We start from the raw sequence: 22,518 nt of genomic DNA on the forward strand, positions 1-22,518 counted from the left end.
CCACCTTATATTAGGAGTACTTCATTCTGCTGTTTTTTTGAATATCTGACCTGTTTGAAAACCAATTTTCATCCAATGAACCTTGAACTCCTCAATAGAATGGTACATTGTATGTTCTTTCATATTTCATAAAGTGGTTTCCAATTATTTTGCACAAAGTTAAAATCTGTATTCCCACCTCAACCAAAATGATACCATTCCTTTAAAACAAGTCCCCATCCACTTTGTAATGCCAACCTTAAAACTGGTTCCTATCCACTTTTGTATACCAACTTTGAAACCCATTCCCATCCACTTCTATACCACCTTTGAAACAAGTTTAATATATATGATCAATATGTACAGTATGTGACTTTCAACTGGTTCTCATGCATTCTCTTGTATGCAAACCTTTAATGATACATCTGTCATCTGATTCCCATCCACATTTATACTAAATAAAAAGTGGTTCCCATTTGAACAAAGACAGTGAAAGACTGCTGCAAGTGGGTTTTTGTTGTTGTTGTTGTTGTTGTTGTTGTCATTGTTGTTGTCATTGTTGTTGTTGTTTGTTGTTTTTGTCAGGCAGTTTTGTGTGTTTTTGCTTGTAGTGATAGCCAATATGCTATCGACTGTACGTGTACATGAAGTTTAACAGCGAACAAGCGGAAACATGGAGAGTTGCATTGTCTGGACCATCCCTATACATTGTACCAGACCCATATAAAAACAGATTTCCAGCAATTTCCTTCAAAATTAGCAAGCTCCTCAATACCCCCCCCCCCCCCCCCACTACACAGTGTATCAACCACACTTCTACAAACATTCAAACCAAACCACATTCATTCAGCACATTTTGAGGATTTTTGTTCACTGTAGCACAGGCTCTGTGCATCCAGTCCTTACAAGGTCATTGTACATTTTTTAGCCATATTGATATGGCATTTCCTGCAAATTGCTGAACTGTCGAAGGAAATTGCATCGGCATCATTTTCCTTTTTCCTCCCGGTCGTTTCTCTATTTCCCGTCTTCATCAGGCCAAGATGGCTCCAAATGGAAGAATGATTGCCCTTTTGTGCAAAAGCTTGAGAGAGTTGCTTCAGTCTCGTTTGTCCAGTTACGGTGTAACAAGCGCCCCCAAAGTCTTTGGAGAAGTGAATGCAGATTTAAAGCACTCTCACGTATTAGAGGCATAATTTGCCACTTGCATCATATGAAACAAAAACCCAGCATTACATGTAGTGCTTAAAAATAGTTCTAAAATGTGAGTTCAGGATAGAAATAACCAATGTAAAAATCTGAATCAGTATACAAAATTGTAATTGATATTAAATATTGTTATACAAAATGAGAACAATAGTTTATGATATAAAGAGTTTTCAGACTAAACCGTCTACAGTTATGGTTAATTGATAAAAATAGTGATATCTCCTCATATTTTAGGGTTTATATTGCAAAAATTTTGTAGGATGCTCTGTGATACAACTGACCAACACATACATGTATGCATCAAAAGTGATATCTTGAACATTTTTTAAATCACTGCTCCCAAAGGTAAACTGGACCTTTAAGCCATTTGCTGTGCAGTAGATTGGCGAGACCTTTGAAAGTTGGAATGGAATGTCATTCATAAAGCCCACATTTATTCGACATGTGCATGCTTCCCGTGCTGACTGAAACTCCCCAAGTTGGCAACATAAAACAATTTTATTTGCCCTTTGGGTTTTGGCATTGTAAAGAACGATGAAAATGTAGGCCTGCTTCTATCAGTGCACTTTACAAACATTTTAGTCCCAATTTTTGGTTATTATTGTTTGCAAGCTTTTCATTCTCAAAATATTCCCTTGTTCGTTCTGATAATGTTCTCCTGCAGAAGTACATTACATATCAAAATGTTTTGCCTGTGGTTCAACGTGAGAGAAATATTCCACTACTACATGACCATGTTCAAATCCAATTGCTGATTGACTATAAACTCATCATAAAGAAGTATAGCACAGACTTTCCACTTGTATTCATCAGATCTCAGAACAAGGATAACATGTTGTGTGTAATCATACCATCCCCTCTTTCTAGTATTAATTAAAGAGTAAAAACACTCCGTCATGCACATAAAAGATCCTGCTTCATTATCGCAAAGAGCGAGGTATTTATTAAACCCGGTGAAGTGGTCCCGCCTTGTACATCCAACTGGAACCCATGGAAGACCAGCTATTGCAGCTGAATATGGGCTATCCAGTCATCTTTTCAGATGGAAATCAAACAAACAAACAAATGACACAATAAACTCAGCTCAACTCTATTTTGTTATCGAATCATATCGGTATCATGGAAACATGCAAGTTAGGGAAATCCTTGGTTTAGGGCAAGGTGCATTTCAATGATTTTTGTTCATCGTATATAGTACTTTTGATAGCATTGATTGACAGGTGATGTCACTGGTAGAATCTTGGTTTGGAAGGTTTTTGTGGCCGTTTACGGGTTGTCTGGAGGAAAATAGTACAGCAGTTATTTTACAGGCATAATTTACCATTTAAAGATGAAACAAAAACCTGGCATTGGTGCTTTAAAAAAGTTCTTAAATGTGAGTTAGGGATAAAAACAACCAGAATAAAAAAATTTAATCAGTAAAATCGATGATAAAGTATTGTAAAATATACAGAATATGAACAATACACTGTAGTTATAATAAAAATGTTACCAGACTACACTGTCTACAGTTATAGTTTATTGAGAAAAATACAAATATCTCCTTATATTTTAGGCTTTATCATACAATTTTATATGATAGGATGTTTTGTGGTACAGCAGACCTACACATGCATTAAATGTCATATTTTGAAAATGTTTAAAATCACAGTTCCCAAAGGTACACAGGACCTTTAAGGTACATTGGTATGTGACATATATTTAGATATATTTATTTGGCCACAGCAAAGTGATGTTGAAGGTATCATGGATCAATACAAGTCAACGTGTGTTGTGTTGTCATGTAGTTCCTTCGATTGTCAGAACATACAATGATACGCTAGTCATTGACTCTCCACAACATTTTTCAAGTACGGAGTGTGTATAACATGTAGGTACAGGACAATTCCGCTGTCTTGTCCAAACATAGAGATTGCACTGTCTCTGCACCCAGCGAAGGCACTGTACGAAATAGGCGGTGGGGTATGTACTTGAGCAAAACAAACTGCCAACAAAGAAACTCACCGCCCCTGACACTCCTGTGTTTACCCCACATCGGGATTGTGCGCCACTAGATGTTGGCGGTCCAACTTCCATTGTTTTGACAAGGCTGCAGCGAGCTCGCATCGCTCATGCTTCAGCAATCAAATACAAATCAAAGAATTCATCCATATTTTTCCTTCATTCTTTTTTTCTCAGATACAATGTACTTTGGCCCTAAAGCCCTATTGTACCTTTATATTAAAGCAACAAACCTCTTTCTTTTTTTCCAAAACCCATCTGTATAATTTGTTTATAAATAAAATCACTGATGATACAAAATTTCCATTGAAAGCAACAGTGCAGAATCAAGTTAAGAAGTTGATGATCCATAAATGTTGCGTTTGATTATCAAAATGCCCCGTTACCTTGATAATAAATGTGGTATGAACACAGATACTATTGGTAAGTTGAGGCAATAGAGTAAAAGCTCATTTCATCAGCTTCCAAAAAATCTCAAGATTTGGAGTGCGATTGCTTTCCCGCTACACGTATGTCTGTCCATCTGAATGCGTGCAAAAAATCTCACGGTTTAAAGTGTGATCATCATCCTGCTATTTCATACATGTATGTGAATGCAATTTGTCTGTAGTGTGCAGCCGGAGCTTGAACCTACAACCTTTTGTGTGTGGGTCAAATGCTCTGGAACCTATAATCACTAGGCTGTTGCAAACTTGGGAATTCTTAGAATGAGGGCATAAGTGAATTTCTTATGATTTGGGTTCATGATAATCTACTTCTGTTGGTAGCCCAGTGAGGAAGTGGCGCAAGGCAGGCCTTGTATTGTTTAGGCAGAATATTTCGTGAGGTTTTTTATTTTTGCGAATTTTGGAAATCTGGCGCTATTCGCGAAATTAAAGACTCACGAAAATAATGACTCTGATCCCTATAAAATGGATGTGACGCACACATACATTTCTCCGTTCAGTACAGGACTCCACGATCGCCAATTTAAGCACTCGCAAAATCGTTGGGAAGGTCGGATTCATGAAAATTTAGACTCTCTAAATATACTAAGTATGGTGTACAATGTGTATACAGTAATTTAAACAATTAATGGCTGTTCAAAATGCACAGTGGCACTGGTCCGAAAGTCCAGGACCAGTAAAACTCACTGTCGGACCAGTAACTTTTTCAGGAATGGACCAGTAAAAAAAAAATAGAAAAAGTGGGTAGCAAGTTTCATGAATCAATTTCAGCCAGCGGTGGCCTGGAGGTGTTTTCCTAGTCCATGTGCAATGCTCAATTCTGGATGTACCTTTGACATGTAAACAATTTGACCTTGCTAGTATGACCCCTCTGTGTATGTTTTGTAGTACACCGTTGTTTACTCCATGTATGCCTGGTATTGGGTGTATACTAAATCCACAAGGGTTTTAGGGTTGAGACTGTTAAAGCAATTGTGCAACCAAAATACATGACATACTCGAAGCAGCTTCTTATGACAGATGTTATAATTATCAATTTCTGAACTGGAGTTTCCAGAATGCCTGTTCTTTTTCCCCCACAAAAACAAAATCATTTTAAAGGTGCATTGTCCCGGTGTTTAATAGTCAAATGCGTACGCGGGTGCACGGCGCAAGTTTCCTATAGAGACCTATGCTATCGACTCCTCTTTGGCGCTTACGCTGTGGCCCACTTTCCCGAGTCCGAAGAAGTCCGATCCACTGTAGTCAGTGGTCAGATCACAGCTCGGCTCATGATTCGGCTGAGGGGATGACAGCTTTGCAGCAAACTTCTTTTGTGATGTCATAATAAGAAGCACATATACACGCACCCTGGCAATACTACAGACTGCGCGATGCGCAGAGAAGACAACGAAGGCAACGTTACTTAGCAACACCTACGCACTTTACTCTTGATGACAGCTCAACTTCGGTAATCTTCGTATCAATGCTATAAACAGTGATCGACAGTATCATCAACAGCGCCCTCTACACTAATGGGACTACGCACCTTTAAAGGGATGGTATAGCTTTGGTTGAGATGGGGCTTCAGGTTTCCACACAAATTTGTGAGATAGATTTTTGAGAAACCTTTAATGACATATGAAAGAGCATACAATTTTCTAAGAGGGTTTCAAAGTTCATTTGATGGAGATTGGTTTAAAATGAAATGGCTGAGATATCAAAAACCAAGGAATCCTAAGAAAAGGTGTGACTTACCTTTTAGGATTGCTTTGGTTTACTTTGTTTTTAGATATCTCAGCCATTGCAAAACCGATTTTCATCAAAAAACTTTGAATTCCTCATAGAATTGTATGCTCTGTAGCATTTCATAAACTTGTGGTTCCTTGTTATCTCGCAAAAAGTTAAAAGCTCAATCCCCATCTCAACCAATACTATAGTACCATCCCTTCAAAGCAAGTGCGATGCACATGTAGATTAAAATAAATATGACATCGATGATAGTATTAACAATAAATGATGATTACAAATATGTGAAAAGAAGTAGTTAGACATGAAAGCTCATATTGTTTGAATATTATTTTTTTTCATATTATCATCATCATTGAATTATCTTTATTGTTGATCTTGTTGTTTTGTTTTCTGTAAACATACCTAAATAGCTATTATCAATGTTACTGCTGTTGTTAATCACTTTTGCTTTCATTGGTAATTTTTTTTATTATGTAATAATTGTTATTCTTATTGTTATGACTAATTCTGCTGTCACTATAATTATCATTATCAACACAATAATAGATTTATAATCAAATACAAATTTTGATATTCGGGGCAGTTTTGTCAGTAAATGTAGAAGTATTTCTCTCTTCCCAGAAGGCATTTTTAATATGCATAGATTGTTCGTTAGTCCCCCAGTGCGCATATAAAGTAAGAGAAATAAAAGCTTGACACACAGCACAATATAATTATGTAAAGTGTGACTGAAAAAAAAATCTCTTGAGAATCTAATAGTTATTTTTTAAATGCTGCACAATAATGAAATATACATCTGGCAGGAAGAACAGGAGAACAAAATCAAGAGTCAAGGACTCTATGTCAGAAGACTTCAACACAGATTAATTTGTTAATTTGAAAGCATCTATTGAAAAAAAAATGCTTTTCAATTAATATCAAGGAAAATTATTATTATTATTATTTATTTATTTATTTTTTTTTTTATTTTTTTTTTTTGGGGGGGGGGGTTTAAAATGTAATAGCTACTCCAAGTGATGTGTTGGTATTAAGCCCAGACTATTTTGCTGATGAGTGGGAAACTAATTTCGCTTTATCTTTTGATGGGCTTTTTGAAAGCTGATTAAAGTTTTGACTCACCAGATGAATATTGATTCAGAGTCTCTACTCGATGATCTATTTTTCTTTTCTAGTTTTAATCTCGAACACTCAACAGAGAAATTCATCTCGAATAACTGTCTCATTAAAACAGATTGAGTAGATATTAACATCGTTACTTTCCTGATTGGTACAGCGCACTGTGTACAGTAGATACAGTGTTCAGCTACCCATGTGTAATGGAAGCTGTGGATGCTGGGTTTCTGTGATTGCTTATTTTCGCACTTTGTTTTATATTCCTTTATAGTTCTGTCCATGAGCAGCTTGCGAGAAGTCCGACACTTTTTGATGTTCTGAGAAATATTAGGTTTTAAATGTTGGTCATTAAAAGCAGCAGAGCCTTTCCACTTGTCTCTGTAAAAGCAAATTACTTTTAATACCAAGGTGATAAAGACAAGTGTGAAGCTCAGGTTATGTTCCAATTGCTTTCCAATCGACAGATTCGGGCCCCGCCGCTCACTGGTAATTTACACCCGGGATGAGCGGCATCATAGGAAGTAGAGATGTCAGTTGATGCCAATTGGTTATCTCATCGCGCCACGAGGAGATTAATCGTTCCTCATTGCGCCGCCAGCTGCCAAAGTCGAGGCTTGCACTCGCTCATGAGCCGACCCGAGCCACAGGTCACTGCCTGGAAAAGTCATTTGGAGACAGTGACAACCCCCCTACCAACAACAACAACAACTAAGTAAACAAAACAAAACAAAAAGAAAAGAAAAGAAGAAATGAAGTAGCTCAAGATCTAAATGCTGCTGCCAACATGTGGATGGTTTTGTCAGGATGGATCGTTCCCACGGAGTGTGGAGTCTTGCAATTCAGCAGACACTGAGCAGAAGCTAAACGATATCTCCTAGTAATACTCAATGTCGGGCAAAGACATATTAAGGGGTGTAGCCCCATGCAGGCATGTTTAAAGGTGTAGAAGAACTCGAGCACTTGCTTGCCAGGGATACATGTATCATACAGGTACAAGTGCTGGATACTGTTGATACCATCTTCATTTGGTTTCATCTTCAAATGATGAAAGAAGAGTTGAAGTTGGAGTCAGAGATACCACCTGTGCGGTATACAACTTAGCTCCTGACCATAATTACAATTACTGCAGAGACTCCAACTCTCCCACTTTCGACGGGAGATCTTCCACCGAAAGCCCATTTTTGCTAAATCTCCCGTTCTCCCGCTTGAGATTTATTTTCTCATGCCCTGGCTCTGTGTCTCCCACTTGAAATGATTTACTTACAGTGTAAGTGTCATCATATAAGCCTGAGATAGCACGAGAGAGCATCTAGAATGCTAGAGCTTCCAGGGGCCTTAAGTGGGCCCTGGACCCCGGCCGCAAGGAACTTCACGCCATCAAGTTGGAGTCTCCCGTTTGCTAGGGGTTTCAGGCGGGAGAATCTCCAGATCAGAAGGTGCTTGGGGTTGGAGTCTCTGTTACTGTATAAGCAATATATTCAGCAAGTCTAAATTTTCGCGAATCAGAACTTCCTGACAATTTCGGGAGTGGTTAAATTTGCGATCGTGGAGTCATGTACCAAATGGAGAAATATATTACGCATACGTCACATTCATAGTGTGATCAGAGTCAATATTTTAGCCTGTCTTTAACTTTGGGAATAGCACCTGACTCGCAAAATTTGTGAAAATATAAACCTCGTGAAATATTCGGCGTATAAAGTAGTTCGTCCTGGGCATGGACATCCGGGGGACTGTAGATAATTCCCTCATTGGAGCTGCTAGCTTCCGATGCAAGTTTGATTCAAAGGGAAAGTTTTTTTCTTCCTGTGAAATGATACATTGTAGTACAACTAGATGTACACATCGGAAATAATTTTCCTGGCATTGCACAGCAATTTTCCATGCATTTTGGATATGACTGCAGATACAAAATTTCATTTGCATTGCAATTCCATTTTAATACATAGAGTTGTATGCTGTTTTGTTAGTTCAAATACATCTATTGTACGTACATCTCATCAGAGCCATAGCTACCCTGGATGTTTTGTGACTTGGCACGTATATCTTCTTTATTACATGGAACCACAGAATAAATATTCCTCAGCAGAGAGTGAAGGTACATAAATACTTCTCCTCTCGACACCGGAACTTGACTTTACCTCATCATGCTGTGGCCATAGTGTAGGAATTACAGCACATAAAAAATTTTATGTATGTCTATCTACTATAAGAAAAAAATGAAAAATTACTGTTCAATTTTGAGAAGGGATATTATTACCTGATATGATGGGACTCTAGGTATGGAAGGGAAATATTTAAAGTAAAAATAGTGATTAAAGTTATCTATGTATTACCACGATGAGGGTGATACTGGGGTGGGCCAGAATTCATATTGAAGTTTAGCTCAGTCACTACAACTTATTTCTGACAACGTACATACACGTTGTCCATATATGTCCATCAACTATTAAACAAATCACTATTCAATTTTGAGAAGGAAAACCATTCCCTGATATGGTATGAATCTAGGTAGGGAAGGAAAATCAAGTAAAAGTAGTCATATGAAAGTTATCTATTTACTACCACAGTGAGAATGATACTGGGGTGTACCGGGATTCAGATTGAAGTGGCATAGTACAGTCACTACAACTTACTTTTGACAACTTTTGAGACAAGATTATCAAGTGATTGTGAAGATCGACAAAGGCCAGAAATTGAGTCATTTGTGTGCAGTGCACTCTCGTTTTAACGAACACGGATATGACAAAATTCTGGTTTAACAGAATCCACTCTCTGTGTTTTTATTGTTTATATATCTGTTCATTATAATGAAATTTAGATATAACAAAAGAAGACTTTGGTACATTGTATATAAAGGGGAGTCCACTGTTATACTACATGTGTACATGAAGTTTAGTATGAAGTTTCGTACATGGGCACTCCCATTATGCATGAACTTGGCTAGACTTTGATAACTGTGGGGCTCAAAATGCACATATTCCTCTGTTCAGTTGTAAAAAATAAAGTAAAAAGAAATTAAAAAGTGAATGAATGAATACATGCAATCAAGTAAAATGAAAAGATAGTGTTTTTTGGTCACTTTTTTTTTCTTTTTAATAAAATCATATTTTTATCAAGGGGCTATAGGCGTAGTTCAGCATGACACTGGAATACAATATGGCTGATATGTGGTTTAAAACAACTATTCGTAGTCAGGAGTATAACTGTGGAATACCCCCTCGTAGATTCCATGACTTACGAAAGGTAAAGCAATACCCACAGTTTCATATAATAATTTGAATTCTTCTCCTCCATTGAAATAAATGTTTTTGCTTCATTAAGATGAATTTTGTAAGATTTCTAATTTACCTGATGAGAAATGCTTCCTTTTTTACCAATATCTCATCCCATGTAAACGGTTAAAAAAAATGTTTGCTCTTGAGATTTTACTCCAATATTGTTTGTATTAACCCTTTTCTATGATCCCGAAATGTCATTGACATTGCATGTAGATATTAGTTGTCTCTGAGAGTGTAAAGGTTAAAGCAGTGATTCCGCCTCCGAAATCCAAGTCCCAATTACACTGTACCAAGAGATGATTGGTGACTGCACGCATAAATCAGCTGAAATGAGGATCCACATCTTCATTCTCTATAGCATGCTGTCATTTTCATAATAGGGCCAATGCAAAATGATAGGAAATAAATTCTGATCAGGCGTGTGTGCAGTTGGAAAGCAATGGAGCTCTGTGGTTGAATTTCAGATAGATTACTTGCATACATCCGGCCCAATTATGGTGTCGACATTTATGCAGCCCATACAAAGGCATCTCTAGAGATAAAAATTTACCTTTGAATTAGAGCACTGGGGGAAAAATTAGGCCAAATATTATTTGCACAGTAAAAGAGAAGTACAGAGTCGCAGAATGTCCCTGATTCTTCAGGAGTTTCCATGAACTCCCCCTGTTCTGACAAGGGTTTAATATTTTTCACACTCTCTTCTTCTTCTTCTTCTTTTCTTTCCTGCAGTTGTTTCTTTTCTTTCACTTGTGATTTTGCCACTTGAGTTTCAGATCCAAATTTTGAAATCAAATGTTAAGAGTGTTCAGAGAAAGCATACAGAGTAATCCTGTGTAATGAGCTGTATTATAGTTTTTAGAGAGCGTATTATCAGTAGGCATTCTAACACCAATATTTTTTGTCTGTCATATAAAAGATTATCATAATAACTTCACAAATTTTACAAGATCTAGCAGTGAAAACATTGTAATCTGAGTTCAGGCACAACCCGAGAATAAATGATTTTCCCTGAAACCACCGAGCTCGTCCGACCTTGTCATACTAGAAAACAACTAAAGTTTCCCACAGTTGGATCCGAATTGAGTTTAACAATAGATTCACAAAAGCAAGAACGTTGATGAGAAAATAGCAAATTACAATGTATGATAAGCTCACCAGAAAATATGAACGATGCACCTGTGAATTAGGTTTACCGTACAAAAGAGCATACCCAGTAGTCAAAGTCTGCTTTCTAAATTATGACTTATTGCTCCTCCCCCTCCGCCCCGCCCCCCACCAATCTAATAGCAGAGGTGCTGACTCTTGGCTTTTTTCCTTTTCTTTTTTGTTGTTGCAGTATTTCTGTTTGGAAATTGCCAAACGTACTTTGTAGGCCCCTACTGCAGGTTTCATGGAAAATACTGTTTTTCCCAAATTGTGTTAGTACAATGGTACATGTACATATCACCATACTATTTGCAGGAAAGGTAAAAATACTGGTTTCCTTTTAAAAAAAAAGTCTTTTCAGCCCTCAAAATACTGCATTGCTGAATACTGTATATGTGATATAATATTTCACGAGTCTAAATTTTCGCGAATTGGGAATTCCAAACGATATCACGAGTGGTTAAATTCGCAATTGTGGAGTCTTGTACTGAAAGGAGAAATGTACACGCGTACATCACATCCACATCGGGATCAGAGTCGATATTTTTGCATGACTTTAATTTAGCGAATAGCACCTGACTCACAAAATTCGCAAAAATAAAAACCTGGCGAAATATTTGGCGTACACAGTTTAAGGATGGCATCACTCTATAATAATAGCCACGGTCACACTGGTAAAAGATTACAGCGTTCAGGAAATCTTACAAAGCCTTTGCGATCTATAGTTGTCCGTCCACACTGGCAGTCAAACTTTCCAATCTTTGTTAAAGTTCTTGAAGTTTGAGGCACTGATGCTCGTACGCAAGAAAGAAGAAAGAGCGCACTGTCTGACGGCTAATGATCGTGACATTATGCAAATACCCAAGGAGGCACCGCCCGCAAGGTATCCAAATACCTGGTATGTACCGATGGATGCTGCAAACATGTAGTGGACTGGTCTTGTGACACATTCTGTGAAGTTTCGGTTGCTTGCATTCATACTTCCTGTAGATGGAAAAGATTGGTGCGGGTCAGGAAAATTTCCCTAGTTTGAGTATCCCCAAAAGCAGTTTCGCAGGAAGTTTACGATAACACTGGCAAAACTTCGAGATCTTTGAGATCTTGATCTTTACTTCTTGATCTTTGCCTGTGCGGCCAGAGCCATTGAGTCATGCCAAAAACTTGTAAATTTATACACATGAAGTCCAGTTTTTGTGCATTAGGTGATTTCAAGGCAGGCAATCCATTACTAGCATGCTTTCTGGTTGCCAGGGACAACCTTTGTTCTCTACAGGTAACAGGTGTGCATACACACCAGTATTGATTGATGCCACCTGTACTTGGCAATTTGAATTACAATGTAGTGTGATTATCAAGTCCATTGTAAAGTCCATAATACTTGTCATCATGTTAATGGAAAAATTTGTTTATTAAAAAAAAATGATATTAATAATATGAAAGTTGCTGATTCAGCATAAATTCTATACAATGTGTCATTAAATGCACTCTATCATAAATCAAAGTTTTGCTAGTTTATTTTAAGAGTAGTGTCATTCTCAAAATATTTGAGTGATGATCAGTGTTCTATAGAAAGTCCACACCTGTTGGTATCATTGTGCTATTAATGCATTATTCTCCCTGACTGATTTCGCACATGACACTACGTGTGTGCATTCATGCCTTGGTAACAGCTGTGCCAAGTACATTGTACAGCTGTATGTCTTCTTTAGACCTCATGCCACCACCTACACAGGATTTCCTATTCAGTTTCATTCAATAAGCATTTTCTCACCTTGATCATATGTACATAGTGTAGGGAACAATGGTTTTATTCAGATAATCTGGTCTTCATGTAACATTAGCAAGCTTTAGATCGGTGTCTCCCTTGTTGGACAATTAAAGGGATAGTACGGTATTGGTGGGGATGAGAATTGGGCTTTTAACTTTATGCGAGATACCAAGAAAACACTTATGATGTAGTACAGAGCATACCATTTTAAGAGGAATTCAAAGTTTATTTGATGAAAATCGGGTTTGGAATGACTGAAACATCAAAAACAAAGGAAAACAAAGCGATCATAATAAAGTGTGGATCCCACACTTTATTGGAATCACTCTTTTTGGATATCTCAGCCATTTCAAAACCAATTTTCATCAAATAAACATTGAATTCCTCATAGAATTATTTCAACAAAAAATGTTAGAAACCTGAAAATAGGTCTCAACCAAAACTGCACGATCCCTTTAAAACAGCTGTCTCGCACATGTACAGAACACTATTTTTATTCTATTTATTTTGGGGGGCCTATTTAGCATCATTCCTGTCACAGATCTCGAGCTCATTATCAAGGAAGGAATGTATCCGGTACAACTCGTACACTGTAGGTACTGTATAAAAAAGAGAATTGTGCCTATTGGTTGTGTAAGGTACTGTATGTCAACTTTGGCGGGTATGTACACCTTGTACCTATTGTTCTGCAACAATTTGCTGTTCCCCTGATTTTGGGTAATGTGTACATTAATTGGCAGTCACATATAGTCGCTGGGGTGACAAGACCTTGTATCTGTAATTTTGGTGAAAATTACTTTTTTTGGATTAATGGTCAAATAATGGGTTAAGTGATGTGCTGTCCAAATCCTAGCTGTCTTACTCCAAAAATGAAGCCACCATGGCATGTCAAAGGAAAGGCTATCCCATTCACCACAGTGCTTTGGCTGCCATGTTTTTTGGCTCTCCTGAACGTTTGACATTTTGTAGATACGAGGTCTTGTCACCCCAGCGACGAAATGCAGAGTGATGCACAGAAATTCATATTGATATGCATTCATAAGATGAATAATATGTTCTTTTTGGATGGTTATAAAAATGTGCAACAGCATCTGGTGAGATATCATTATCTTGAATAGTTCTTCTGTAAAGCTTTTACGCTCTTTTATATAATGGTATTAATTACCTGTTTTATACCTTCTGTCTTAAACAGTACCGGTAGTACACGTCAACATATTTTCTTTTCTTTTTCTTTTTCTTTTTTTGCTTAATTGAATGAATGTTCACCAGTAATCTTAGATACTAATGAATGGAAATATTGAAACATTAGACAGACAATCTGTTCCACTTGTACCAAAGTCGTGCCCCCATCTAATGTCCTTTCTTTTCTTGTTACAGGATTATTCCAGACGCTCTCCAAGAGAGCCTAGGTGCTACAGAACCCTCGGAGCAGATTACCTCCCATCAAGCCTTTGGCATCGAGCTCATCCTCACCTTCATCTTTGTCTTTGTGGTCCTGTCGTCGTGGGAATTGAGGACGCATGGTGGGGTCTACTCCTGGCCCTGCTGCCGATCGCTGATTCTCGGCGTCGCGTTCAGCATGAACACGATGTGGGGGGTGAGTGGAACGAGAGTGGTATTGTGCACTTGTCATTGAGGGCAACAGCTAATAGCAGGAACTATGCAATATGCATGTTGATTTGTGCTGATTTATGATAGTGTCAACATCACTCATGTTCAAATGAATATTATAGTTGCGTTCAAACGGTGATCATAAACCTCAAGGATTGCTATCTTCGAGGATAAGCTCTTGCCCCTTAAACTACGTATACGACACGCGTTCACACGACAAAGCTTGTTCTCGAAGGTACATTGTACATGTAGCTATCCTCTAGGATAATCTCCTGCCCTCATAACTATGAGCGAGTCTCACTCGATAATAAAACCACAGAACCGGAAATTTCGCGATGACATCAGAACTGCGGAGGGTGTAATGCGTTTCGACTCCATCCACGCACGTGTAATGTATTTACGTTGACCCAGAAGCAGAGGAAAACGCTGAGATGGGGGGCTGACTTCATGGAGAGGTCACTCTTATCTACAACTTCTTTGATTATCCTGTCTACTAAACTATGGGTGGGCTTGTGGATAGAGCACTAACCCAGAAATCATATGACATTAGGGCCCGAATTCACAAAGGTGGTACAATTGAAACCATGGTTTAAACCATGGACAATTTGTATGGAGCGCCAATTGTCGCATGGCCTATTTTGTTATGAAATCAGTCATATTGTCGACGAAATGACTGATTTTGTAACGAAATGGGCCATGTCACAATTGGCGCCCCATAAAAATTGTCCATGGCTTAAACCATGGTTTCAATTGTACACCTTTGTGAATTTGGACCTAAAAGTCTTCTTTGGAATGATACTCCCCTTTGAGAGACTTTCCTCTTCTTTTGTTGTCGTTGTTTTGTGTGGCTTGAAACGTGATACTGTCATAGAATATTCATTGTTCCTGTGGAAGGTATTTTGAGCAGTCAAGGAAGTGAATGTGTATATCATCCCCAGGAACTGAACAGGGTAATGCAACTGCACTTCCCTCTGTCATTAAAGGGACTGTACATCGTAGGGAGACTATTTTTAGCTCACCTGAACCAAAGGCTCAAGTGAGCTATTGCGATCGCCCTTCGTCCGGCGTCCGTCATGCGTCGTGCGTAAACTTTTTACATTTTCATCTTCTTCTTGAAAACCCAAGACTGATTTTCATCAAACTTGGCAGGTAGCATCCTAGGGGGTTAGGAACTCAATTTGTTAAAATGGGCACCATGCTCCATCCAGGGGGCCCCCAGGGGGCCCAAACCCCCAAAAATTAAGGAATCTGTAAAAATCTTCTTCTCTAGAACCAGAAGTGATAGAGCTAAGTTAATACTATGAGTTAGTACATTGATGACTGTAGTTTCAAGTTTGTTCATGGCAGAATCAGGGGTGCCCCCCTTGGGACCCAGGGGAGGGGGGTGGGGAGGGATTCTAACGGGGCCTAAATTGTACATTTTCATCTTCTTCTTGAGAACCCCATGATCCATTTTCACCAAACTTGGCAGGTAGCATCCCTAGGGGGTTAGGATCTCAATTTGTTAAAATGGGCACCATGCCCCACCCAGGGGGCCCCCAGGGGGCCCAAACCCCCCAAATTAAGGAATCTGTAAAAATCTTCTTCTCTAGAACCAGAAGTGATAGAGCTAAGTTAATACTATGAGTTAGTACATTGATGACTGTAGTTTCAAGTTTGTTCATGGCAGAATCAGGAGTGCCCCCCCTTGGGGCCCAGGGGAGGGGGATGGGGAGGGGTTCTAATGGGGCCTAAATTGTACATTTTTATCTTCTTCTTGAGAACCCCATGACCCATTTTCACCAAACTTGGCAGGTAGCATCCCTAGGGGGTTAGGATCTCAATTTGTTAAAATGGGCACCATGCCCCACCCAGGGGGCCCCAGGGGGCCCAAACCCCCAAAATGAAGGAATCTTTAAAAAATCTTTTCTTAATCAGAAGTTATAGAGCTAAGATAATACTATGAGTGAGTACATTAATGACTGTAGTTTCAAGTTTGTTCATAGGAGATCCAGGGGTGCCCCTCTTGGGGGCAGGGGGGGGGGGGGGGGGGTTGGTTGGGAAGGTCCAAATGGGGGCCTGAATTGTACATTTTCATCTTCTTCCTGAAAACCTCATGATGGATTTTCGTCAAACTTGGCAGGTAGCATCCCTAGGGGGTCAGGATCTCAATTTATCAAAATGGGCACCATGCCCCACCCAGAGGGCCCCATGGGGCCCCAAGTTAAGGAATCTCAAAAAAATTTGGGCCCTTATTGTACATTTTCATCTTCTACTTGAGAATGCCTGGTCAAATTTTGGTAGAGCTGTGAATAATTTAGATTAGTGACTGCGTGAAAGGTGAACTTGCGATACTCAGGTGAGCACTAGACCAGCGGGTTTCTTGTATTTGCGAGGATTGGCTATTCTCAGAATGTCTTTTGGAATCCCCGCAAGGCAGTGGAGAATGCTCCCATAATACGTAGTGTCTTGCAAGTTGCCCAATTTGGAAAAGATACCGAGTGGTTACAAACTTCTTTCCACTGGCCTCCTAGTCTAGGATCTGCACCCTAATTCCTCGGACAATATGCTTTCATTCCAGCGCGCATAATTAATGATGAGCAATGCTATTCTAGCAAGCATGTGTCAGTCCTGATTCTTAAATGTACTGTAATGGGTGGGGAAAGGAGATCAATTCAATTTAAGAACCATAAGAATCATAATATCTGCCAATCACTTCCCTTTAATATACACTGGTTGTCCTCCTTATACTGCATTGGTGGTTTTAGTGGTTTGCACATAACACTTTGTGTGGAAATGTAAGGTACCTCTCCAGGGCAATTCCAAACATTCCTGGAAGTTCGTCATCTTAAAGGAGCTGATTATCATTCACCTATATGGTAGTGATCACTGTGTTGGTATCATTTCATTTAATTATTTTATATGTATTTCATATTTCCCTGCAGTATGCCTTCACCAAGGCCAGCATGAATCCAGCCAGGTCTCTGGCAGCGGCGGTTATTCTCAACAAGGAGGAAAACCCATGGCTCATTTACTAGAGGTAGGCAGATGATTAGACAGGTATCATGTAGATTTGTTTGTTTGTTATTTAGTTAGTTTGTTATTTGCTTGTGTATTTACTTGCTAGTGTGTTTTATTCATTCATGTACTTATATACAGTACATGTCATTTTCTTATTTATTTTGTTATTCTTTGTAAAGGGGGAAAGGATATCTTAAAGAGCTAATGCCAGACCAAATAATGTGCATTATTTGTTTTATGAAATTATGATGTTGGTCATTGTCATCTGATTACAGTAATTAGTCTTGAGTGCCTGCATTGTTTTATGGACACAAAATACGGTAGACAATGAAATTTAGCCTAATTACTTACATTGTTTTAATCAACACTAACTAGTGGTAGATGATGTTTCTAGACCCTGGAAGTTTAAAGGGACTGTACAGTACTGGTTGAGATGGGATTCAGGTTTATAACATTCCTAAGTGAGATAATGAGAAACCTCTTATGAAATATGAAAGAGCATGTAATTTTAAGAAGGAATCAACATTCATTTGATGAAAATTGGTTTTCAAATGGCTGAGATTTAAAAAAAAAAGTTATAATAATAAAAGGCGACAGGCCACGCCTTTTATTAGGATCTCTTTGTTTCACCATGTTTTTGGATATCTCGGCGATTTCAAAACTGATTTTCATCAAATAAACTTTTGATACCCCTTAGAATTACATGCTCTTTGACATCTCATAGAGTGGTTTCTAAATATCTCGCAAAACGTAAAAGCTAAATCCTCACCTCAACCAGAACTGTACACACCCTCCAACGATTTAAATTCAGCGACAGCCATTTTAGCAAGGTTCCCAGGCCACAGCACCAGCTACATGCTAATTGAACCTCTCACACAAATGATTGCATTTACAAATGTGTAATACACTGGTGATTGAACTGAGCATACAGACTAGCAGTTGTTAGTACCAGTCATTAGTATACTAATCCCCAGTGAAAAATAAATTAGGCAAAATAAAAAGGCTGGTAAACTTGGTAGCTCTCAGCCAGTCATTTTTTATTAAGATCTTACAATTGTATGATTAGTTTATAATGAAGAATTTACACTTCACAATTTCCATCAAGAGCTATACATGCCTTTGTTATGAAGCATCCTACTTTGTATGTATTCATCTGCCTGCCTTCTGGTGCTCTCATGCAGGTTTATCTGGCCGGACCAGTGTTAGGAGCGGTCGTCTCCGCCCTCATCTACAAGTACATCTTTGCCACGGCGATGGCCACTGCCGACTTGGCCCAAAACGACCGCTGCTCGACGATGGACTCTGAGGAGGAGAACATGGTAGCGCTACAGAGTATCAGTTCGCCACTGGGAAGGACCAAAGATACGCGCGATCTTTAGTCTTCCAGGGACAACGGATACCCCGCCTACTGAACAGCCAATCTCCATGGAAACGGGACGACACTCCTGCAGTAAAAGAGACTACAAAAAACTCAGTCTAAAACTGAAACAAATCAAAATTAATTCTGAAATAATGATTAAAGAGTTAAAATGATGTGACAGAGAGAATGCAGTGGATTCAAATGATTATTGAAAAGATGAACGCCAAACATTGTCTGTATGACTCTTCTTCCAGCTTTACCAGGATAAACTTTCTTCCACCCAGAAGGATGTTTGAGCTACAGCAGTTCCCGAGGTCGAGGACTTCCTAGCACATTTGCCAAAATTTTGTAAGGGTCAGGGGTCGTAGGCATGGCTTCCTGCCTGTCATTGCTGGAAGAGACGAACACACATCCCGTTTCCCCGCCCACTAAAGCTCTCTCACTGCCGTTGATGCAATACTGCCTTGCTTTTTGTAGGACGTGGGTGGCTCAGGATGAGTCTGAGTAGGAGACTACATACCCAGCGAGACATGTTGGATGCGTGCCCTCGTTTGCTGCAAAGGACAAAAGTGAAGGTCCTCATGGGAAGAAATGAAGGAATTTGACGGATCTGTACAGCTCATGGTCTGTGGAAATAGGATTAAGATGAGCTGATAAACAAGCAGGAGAAATGAATGGTTGAAGAAGTGTCAAATCGAAGCCATGTGTAACTTAATGCTATTATGCATCCTCTTTTTGGTAGATGCGGTTGATACGTAGAATAGATGTATCTGATTTCGTTATATGGTGTATTGAATTATGTGGAAGACACAGGCTTTGAAAGCGTCTTTAGCAAAAAGGAAGGCTGGTTTTCCTTCTGATTTACCCATTTATTAATCAAAACTTTTCTTAAGGTATTTTATGTGAATTATTCTTTTTCTTTTGTTTTGTTTTGTTTTTCTATTATCCTAGCTATGGCAGTGCTTGATAATTAAACCTCTTTTCCCTGTGGCCTCTTCAGGCCCCTTGAAATTTTGAAGCTGAAAAACTGATGCTCTCCCTCCCCCCCCCCCCCCCCCCCCCAAAAAAAAAAGAAAGAATATATGTGACCCGCTACAACAAAAGGATCCTAAAGTCGCTGACAGGTGAGCCGAGAAAATCGAGTTTGAAGTCAGATCACCAAAATCTGTCAAAACGTTCGGATTTCTGTCTTTACATAATTTTGTAGTCTAATGTATCTTCTATCATCTGCCGAAATTTCGAAGCTAAATGATCAAAGGAAAGGCCTGAAAATAGCATTTTTCTGGGCCATGCTTGGCTCGCCCGTCAGCGACTTTAGGATCCTTTTGTTATAGCGGGTCACATATGTATATATATATATTTATATATATATATTTGGTGGCCTGAAATAAGGAGACATAAAATAAAAATCCACTTTCAATCTTGGTTGCCCAATGGTGCCACGAAAAGATAACCCTTGTGGAAGTTTGGTGGCTTTACAAATTGTTAGTGCCCCTGGGACTCTCATGGTATTTCTAAAGGGCAAAGAGGTACAAAGTTATTGAGCCGAGGGAAAATTGTTTGCATTTTTTTGCATGCATGCAAGCTGTTTCCTTTGATAATAACATTCCTATTTCTTTAAAAAAGAAGAATATGTACTCAGTCCTGTTTTATTCATCTTTTTGTTTGCTTGTTTTTATATTTTTACTGATGAATTATGGGAGACTGGTGGAATTTCCATATCTTGCATATGTAACTTTCAACCTGTTTCACCCTTGGAGTTGTCGGGAATATAAACTTAACCTCTGGTCATCAAACCAAATTTAGGTTGTAGTCAAGTATGACCAAATTCATTGTCATTGTTCCAAAAATGTAGCATTCCATCCTCCTGTACATCTTCTTGAAATCACACCAGATTTACTAGTTGAATATGACCAAATTCATTGTCATTGTTCCAAAAATGTAACATTCCAACCCCTGTAGAAGGTATTTTTATGAATGCATACTCTAGGTTAGCCAATGTATACTTCCATTTTAGCTGCTCCAGAATTTACATTCCTCTCTCATGTTACTTCTTCCAACACAGTTCTTCCCAGGGGGTCAACGAAACCTGCTAAAGCCAGGGTTGTTGAATATATGATATTTATTTGTGATGGTGGCAAGTGTAAATTTCTTCCTCTGTGTTGCGAGTCGGCACAGGCAGATTCGTCATAGGAGATGATCAACTTTTAGAACGTCATCACTTCTTGCATTGTTGGATTACAAGCTGAATTATGATGCTCTCACCTGCAGTATATGGTGAGCTGGTACCACGAGCACCAGGGGTCCGTTTCATGAAAGTCTTACAAGAGACTTTTCGTCATAAAGACACACTTATGAGAGACTTCATGAAATGGATTTGAAAGTCTCGTATAGTTACATATGGTATGAGCGTCTTTAGCAGTATTGAGATTTATGTAAAGACTTAAATGTGATGACTTCATGAAACGGAGCCCAGGTTCTGTCGCCTACCTTTTGAAGATGGCACCAGCCAGGGCAATTAATGTGTGTGATGTCTCATGAGAGATCTTGTATATGAAGAGTGGCAGATATTCTGAAAAGAAACACAAATATGCAACAAAAAGACAACGGGATATTTTACACACAGGATAAGAGTACATACTGTATGCTCAGTTATTTTGCAAGGGGAAGCTGTATTAGTGTGTGTGTTATTCTGGGTCCATGGCTGAATCATTACATGATGTGTTCTGTGTTTTTTTGGTTGTTGTTTTTTTTTTTCATTTGTTTTGTTTGTTTGTTTTTTGTTAGAGTATGATATCTCTAGAAGAATCTGTTTGAATGTGGATTGCCATTGATTATCTGTAGCTGTTGTCCTCCTTTCTTATCAAAACTATTTTAGACCATTCTTGTTTTAACCTGGGGTGCAATTATGATCCTTTCATTCCAGAGGTAGTTTAAACCATTTTTACCTTGCACGCAAAATGTGAAGGGGAGATTGGAATTGTTGAGATCAAAGCGTGTCATTCTAACCCAAAATAACTTACAATTCAAGAATAACTTAATTTGAAGGCCGATATTTATTTTTTCAAATTGACATGTAGTATATCACTGTAGTAGAGTAACTTTACTGTGCAGTAGACTAGTTTTCGTCTAATATCATGCATATACATTGTACTTAACTACAATAATCCACAAAGCCCTGAAAGTCATTAAAATATTAAAAGCAAAAAATTGTGAAATTTCACTAATGGGAATCAGGCTGATAGAGTTCAGGTGCATATTTGCTCAAATTTTGCATGATACACATCAATGACATATTTGATCATTTTGTTACAGTATGTATCTAATCTTCCTGCATAATGCATGTTTTATTGGTTTGATGTTGGAGTTGCTTTGTGCAATACAGTAGCAAGAATTTGTAGGACAAGGAGCATTCATTTCCAAAGTCCATTTGTTTGTTGGAGGTTGCAAGGTTGCTACCAGTTCTCTAGATGTCATGCTACATTTACACATTCACCCGATGGCCACAGCAGCCCCATTTGCCCGAAACCTAGTGCGCCATGGGTAGATGGGACATTCTCCTCTTTATTTCTCCGTATTCTAGCCTTACCGTTCCAGTATTCACTCCTGTGAAAATGCAATATCAGATGCCGTTTTCACAGCGTGTGGTCAGGCTAGACTACACGTTCTTCCGGTCGAATCCCACTACGGACCGCCCAAAAATTTTATTACAGCTTGTTGCGTTTAAATAACGTTTGTTTGCGTTCACATTTTATTATGGCCTACTAGGTTTCTTGTCAGCACCGGGACTGCCGTGGCCAAATTTGTATGGTTTTAAGTATCTGTCACGGCATTCACGGCAATCATGTTGTCCATGGTGGCCTTAAATATGAT

General features: G+C 38.7%; 1 protein-coding gene across 1 annotated transcript in view; it reads left to right on the forward strand.

Moving 5' to 3' along the window:
- The window catches only part of LOC139731940 (aquaporin AQPAe.a-like), a 37,307-nt gene extending 17,706 nt beyond the window's left edge, over positions 1 to 19,601 (forward strand). The window contains exons 4-6 of the mRNA XM_071642816.1: positions 14,052 to 14,271; positions 17,210 to 17,295; positions 18,457 to 19,601. Of these exons, the coding sequence (XP_071498917.1) occupies positions 14,052 to 14,271; positions 17,210 to 17,295; positions 18,457 to 18,664 (514 nt within the window). The 3' untranslated portion in view covers positions 18,665 to 19,601. The remainder of the gene's footprint in view (positions 1 to 14,051; positions 14,272 to 17,209; positions 17,296 to 18,456) is intronic.
- Positions 19,602 to 22,518: the final 2,917 nt, after the last annotated feature.

The sequence above is a fragment of the Diadema antillarum genome, unplaced genomic scaffold, assembly GCF_040938485.1.
Source record: "Diadema antillarum isolate AM-2024a unplaced genomic scaffold, OU_Dant_1.0 seq00000389_RagTag, whole genome shotgun sequence".
In the NCBI taxonomy this organism is placed as follows: domain Eukaryota; kingdom Metazoa; phylum Echinodermata; class Echinoidea; order Diadematoida; family Diadematidae; genus Diadema; species Diadema antillarum.